The 6,000-nt window shown below is 44.6% G+C and overlaps 1 protein-coding gene across 1 annotated transcript; it reads right to left on the minus strand.

Annotated features, from left to right (window-relative positions):
* Positions 1–2,137: 2,137 nt before the first annotated feature.
* Positions 2,138–4,936, minus strand: LOC100846710 (nudix hydrolase 15, mitochondrial). The gene is made up of 4 exons (XM_003568697.4): positions 4,474–4,936; positions 4,226–4,368; positions 2,629–2,748; positions 2,138–2,516 (listed from the first exon to the last, which is right to left on the minus strand). The coding sequence occupies exons 1-4, from the start codon at positions 4,757–4,759 to the stop codon at positions 2,304–2,306; spliced, it is 762 nt and encodes a 253-aa protein (XP_003568745.1). The 5' UTR covers positions 4,760–4,936; the 3' UTR covers positions 2,138–2,303.
* Positions 4,937–6,000: the final 1,064 nt, after the last annotated feature.

The following is a 6,000-nucleotide window of genomic DNA, read 5'->3' on the forward strand; positions in this document are numbered from 1 at the left end:
CAGTGTTCTGCAAAAAGAAAACTCAAATATAGCCCAAATTAAAGGATTCAGCATCCGCTTGCTACATTGGAAGTAGAGCCACAAGTTTGTGATCCTCAGGGTATCCATTGACCCTCCTTAGTTCAACCAAATGAACTAAAGTTTTAAAATGACACAATTTTTTAAAAAACTAGTTCATTTGTTTGAACTAAGGAGAATCAAAGGATACCCTGAGGATCACCGAGTTGCACCTCTAACTGGAAGCACCGAAACAGCCACCGGTATCGGTCGCGAGCTGGGGTAGCAGCCGCCACCTGTCTCAGGTTGGACTGCTGGAGGAGCAGCCGCTGCTCAGGAGCTCAATCAGGGTGGACACCGGAGAGTTATGCATCACATCAAAAGCCGCTCGGGCTTGTTAGGTCAGGTTTGTAGTGGTTTTGGGCCTGTCTGGGGACTTCTGGCCGACGTGCGTACCATTTTTTTCGCAAAACAATTTAGCGTCCGTTTAGCGTCATGCGTTGTTATTACGTGAATAGCGGCGTAGCGATGAAACTTACTTTAACATAGCGTTGTCGGGTATTCAAATATGCTATAGCGCGCTATTTAAATCCTTGATCACAGGTGGTTGAGGCCGAGATCCTTGATCACAGGTGGTTGAGGCCAAAAGGGGGACATTGCCCGGAGGCCATTTGTTTTCACTACTTTGCTCCGTGTTTTTCTTTTCGTTTGTTCTCTTTGAAGCAGCTTTGCTCCGTGTTAGTACGCTGAGACGTTGGATACGAACGCAACATGCCTGTTTGGTAAGTTAGGTTCGTCCCAGCTTGTAGCAAAATGACCACTGTATTTTGACAAACCATGTGAGTCCAAGTTTATAAACAAAAAATGTAACTTTATATCATACATCAGGAGTGCGTTGCGTTCAAATTAACCAAAAATGATATATACTCCCTCCGTCTAACAAAGTATGTCTCAATTTTGGCCAAATTTGAATACATCTATATACTAATACTAAGTCATGTCTAGATACATCCAAATTTTGACAAATTTGAGACATCCTTTGTTGGACGGAGGGAGTATGATTTTAAGTGATTTCCTCCGTCCCATATTAAATGACTCAAATTCGTCTAAACATGGACATATCTATATACTAAAATACGTCTAGATACATGTAATATTTCGGCATTTAATATGGGACGGAGGGGGTACAAGATTAACCTACTTCCTCCGATCGACAAAATTTGTACTAACTTAGTATAAAATGAACGACGTTTTTTATGGAGCGGAGGGAGTATAGAAATAGTTCAAAAATGCAGTGTGGCCGTATAAGATGCTTCATATTCTTCGTAACTTACAATTCCCTTCATGTTGACTGAAAACATATGCACACAGGACCGGTCCTTATCCATCCCGCTACAGTAGCAACAGGCGAATTGAGGGGCAACTAGGGGAGAAAGGCGAGGAGGAGGGCGTCCTGGCCCGATCCCGGCCGCTTCCGGAGTTGGTTTGGGTGAGGTGCTTGGGATCCTCTTGTACATATTAGTTGTAGGTTTGCTCTTGCTTTTGTGGTGTTCGGCCTTGTGCTGGTCTGGCGTTATGCCGTTGGGGAGGAGGCTTCCGGAGCTTGCGAGCGGCGTCCGGTGGCCGCAGCCGTCGTCTCCTGCAGTCCCTTCATGTGGAGGTATGGAGAAGATGGTGGATCTGCTGCCTTCCCCCTTAATAAGCTCGTGTTGTTCCTGATCTGTCGGAGGGCCAGCTACCTTCTCAATGCTCTGGAAGCCGCCATGGAGGTGGTACTTGAGCGGAGGAAAAAGGAAAGTCTGGAGCTTGCGGATTGGGTCGGAGCTTATCAGCGATGGCTGTATTGGCGCCATGGTGCTGGTGCCTGCATCTGCGGTGGATGGCCGGCGAACGGCGACATGTCATGCTTCTTCTGGCCGAAGGGCGCCGACCCTCTTTCCTCCCGGCCGTTGTGCCATTAGGAGGCAGTTCTGCTTCAGGTTGATGGCCATGGCTGCTGCTATGGCATCCTCATCGTCCCAAGTGGTTGTGTCCCCGGCGACGGCGAGGACGGATTTGACTGGAGGCAGCGGACAAAAAAAAAAAAAAAAAAAAAAACATATGCACACGGAGTGCATTCTGTGGCAATGCAAAAGCAGCCTCACGAGTCAAATTCCATCGAGCGGTCATTGCCTGAGTCTCAGCTCAAAATATGAGAGCAGCAAATGTTCCAGAGTATTATCTTTTGTGCTATACAGGCCACACAATTTACATCTCTACAGAAATACACGAACAATTTAGTGTTCGAAGTTTGACATTTCAGTTCATTAGTGCTTGCTAGTGATGGTAGTATTGCTTGGTCTATTGGGAAGTTCAACGAACGATGGTTGCCTCTGTAGAACCACTGATGCAGAACGAGTCAGAATGTGTGCAGTTAAGCCCCAAATGACATATTTTTTGCCCTCTGCCTGGTAATCAAAAAACTGTACCGGAATCGTCATTCCCATCCAATCCCTTTCTCGTGTTGTCCTGTTATCATCCTAGAGATTTTGATAGAACTGAGAACTATGCTATGCAAATATCTTTGTTGATAACATACGAAGCTGATGAAAAACCTAAAGGAGGACAGGTAGATCAATAAATCATAAGTACCTTTAAAAACATCTCAAGAGGGGCATCAAAGATGTCTTCCACTTCAGCTTTATTCAGGACAGGTTTGAATAATGCTCTATCCAAGAGAACGCCAATTACAGGAGTAACGTCAAGGCCGTTCTGCAAACAATTTCAAGATGAGTCCTGGCTAGTTTGCACTTGCATTGCGAATTCAAAAGCAGGTAAATGTTTCAACATGTGCATGATTTTGATTGGAATTTTCCTCTCCAAAAGGAGTACCAATGGTGGAGCCAGAGCATCAGACAACAGGTATAGATTATTGCACATTGCAAAGGAACGGACAGGGATTCAAAACCAAGCAGCTTACTCAAGCTGGCGAAACTAATCGCTTGGTTGTTGGCACATGTAACAGGTAAACCAAGCTTAATTAGAATGAGAAGCATTCACTTTGGCAAGTTTCTGAAAAGTCACAACAAAGCTTGGGCAATTCGACGTAATTTGAGAGGACCTAAGCGGACACGCGCATTTGAATAATCAATTTGAGTATCTGTCTTTAACAAGCAGTAATACTAAAACCTGAAGGACCAGATTGCGCAAGAACTTTGTGGTGGTTGCTGTAACAAGGCACTCCCAATAATCAATGGAATTATATGGTTCCCAATCTCTAACATTCGCCCCTATCTCCGTACAATCACCATACTCCCCTGGGGTTAACCTCTCCGATTCTCTCGACTTCAGAAACTTCACTCACATCTTCCTGGCCAGTATGATACATTTTTATTTCTGTAAACTCAATTGAATTCAACAAGAGTTTGGATCATATATATGCACTAGTGCATCATATGTCCCAAGTGGACATATGCTGTTCTCATAAGTTAGTCATGCAACATGCCTTGGGATCAATTAATGGAATGATAGTAAACCCACAGTACATGCAATAGAACATACTGATAAACATATACTACGTAGTACGTACTGATTATCTCTTCCATGAGTGCCTGTCAATAAATTCATGATAGTCTAGCATTCCTAATTGTTTGACATACTAATGGTATCTAAGTTGGGGGTTAGCTGAACTATGCGGTGCTGGACTTATTTTATAATTTGATGTGGAAAAGTACACATGAAAGCAGGCGAGAATTGGTTAGACAAAAGCGGGTGCGGCAATGGGATTATGAGAATCCACCGCAATGCCAAACACAGCCCCAGTCCAGATGATCATTCTACATATTGCAACAGAAGCTGAAAAGCCTAAAACTAACAAACCTCATAGATGAATGTCCGTTCATAACTGAATGTGACTCGCAACATGTGAGATGTCATAAATTTGCTATTTAGTTCAACTAACTAGTATGCAATATATTACAAAAAAGGCTAGCATGCCTAAAATTAACTAACATTTCAGACAAATCTCTATGTACCATGATTTGCCCCGTGATATGTCGTAATTCAGTGGAATTTGCACTACAACGATTGACCGATTCCCGGTACCAAAAGCAGCTTCAATTCGATGTACAGAGAACTTTCATGTGATCAAAGCATATGAAAAGTGAAACTGCAATCCCAAATAATTCATAGGTAAAAGGCTAAAGCTAGAAAGGGGTGGGTAGAACAGCATTTTTCCCCTTCAAATTACCTTGGACAGGAAAGGCTCAAGAACTGTCACAATAGAGACAAGCGCGGGATCCAGCCCAATTTCCTCCTGTGCCTCCCGCAGAGCCGTCGCCTTCACATCCGCATCCCCTTCCTCCACCTTCCCCCCGGGCAACGACACCTCCCCTAGCGTTTTAATTAAGAGAATAAATCACTCTAGTCGCGGAATCGAGCGAAATGGATGCCAAGGTCAGGCGGTGGGCAAGAAAAATCCACAAAGGTCGCACCTACCTGAGTGGGAATTGAGGGAGGAGGCACGCTTGGTGAGGAGGACGCGGGGGTCGCCCCGGGGGTCGTTGAAGATGCAGACCAGCACGGCGGCGAAGCCCTTGGAAGCGGCCGCGCGGGCGGGACTGTCGGCGACGGCGGCGGCAGGGGCGCCCACCGAGGAGAGCTCGCCGGAAGAGGACGAGGCGAGGAGGTGACGAGTGATGTGGGCAAGACGTCGGGACGGCGACGGGGAGGGGGCGGCCATGGCAATGTAGGTGGGGGTGAATAGGCGGGAGAGAGACCTCATGGCACCGCCGATGCGGAGATAACGTGGCGCCGGCGGCGATGCCGAGGTTGTGGGGTTTGGAGAGGTCGCCGTTGATGGTGCCAAAATATTTGTGCTGGAGAGTCGTAACTAACCCGTCTTCATTAGCATCACGCGAAGTATGATGACAGGCTGTTAGATGGGCTATCACTATGGCTATCACACACTTTGTAGGTAAGCTGACTGAAGCCCAGTTTATCCGGGAGACGAGTCCGCTTAAGCTCAATTCTTGTGGATCGCCCCAACCGGGGATGAATCTGCAATTTTGTCTTCAGTTGTAACGAATGGGCTGAGATGTCCGCTCAGGACCTAAGGGTATGTTTGGTTTGAGTTCTAATCAGTCTTACCAAATATTTGGCATGACCAAAGTGAGGGCACAACCAAAATTTTGATGAGTTCATTTCGTTTGGATTGGTTCCAATGAAACCTGCCAATTTTTTGGCAAATTGGTTTGGCCTCCATTTGGTTTGCAACCTATTCATTTTCCAAACTTTCAACTACCTTAGGTTAGCAGGTTTTTTGTTTAGTTTGAACCGAGAGTATATGGTGAGACAAAAAAAATTGTCATGATGAAACGTTCTTTGTAAAACATGCAGTAGCATGGTTAAAAGTAAGTAACAGTACTGTTGCTATTTAATTGCTAACTAGCAAAAGAATCCGTGGGATGCTACGGAACAACGGAAAGTGTATCAAGTACGAGCCGATGGAGGCGAAGTCTGGACATTGATTTTTCGATTGGATTGATTTTCATACTGAGATTGATACCGAGATTTTTTGTTTGGGTTCGGATTGATTTCCATACTGAGATGGATACGAAGAATTTTGGATTTCATGGTAAGGAGATTGATTTATTTTAGGACTGTTCGTATTCTGTTGTGACAAATTTGGACCGTACGATAACTTTCGGTAAATCTAAACCGTAGAATTTCTGCTACTGAAATCGTGAATAAGGCGGGAGGGAAAGAAAATAAGGGGCAGTGGCATATTGATTGTAATTTTAACGAAGTTGACCAACCAACACCGACCAACGGTGCCCACCCATCACCACCGATTCCAATTTAATATATTGTAATAGATTAGAGCAGCAGTACTTTGACATTTGTTGTACAAACAGTAGCATGGAAAAAAATACGTATAAGTTTTTTGAGAGCACAAACAATACGTATAAGTTGGTAAAAATATACTGTAGAACCAACCTTTTAGTTTCTATTTTATATGGCTAG

Source organism: Brachypodium distachyon, chromosome 2 (assembly GCF_000005505.3).
Source record: "Brachypodium distachyon strain Bd21 chromosome 2, Brachypodium_distachyon_v3.0, whole genome shotgun sequence".
Classification (NCBI taxonomy): domain Eukaryota; kingdom Viridiplantae; phylum Streptophyta; class Magnoliopsida; order Poales; family Poaceae; genus Brachypodium; species Brachypodium distachyon.

What these genes read in the sequence shown, in the direction of transcription:
- LOC100846710 (XM_003568697.4), bottom strand. Translation starts at nt 4,759, where the DNA reads ATGAGGTCTCTCTCCCGCCTATTCACCCCCACCTACATTGCCATGGCC. An exon ending in CTCCCTCAATTCCCACTCAG is followed by an intron (nt 4,369 to 4,473) that starts GTAGGTGCGACC and finishes TTAAAACGCTAG; the next exon opens with GGGAGGTGTCGTTGCCCGGG. An exon ending in CTCTTGAGATGTTTTTAAAG is followed by an intron (nt 2,517 to 2,628) that starts GTACTTATGATT and finishes CAAAATCTCTAG; the next exon opens with GATGATAACAGGACAACACG.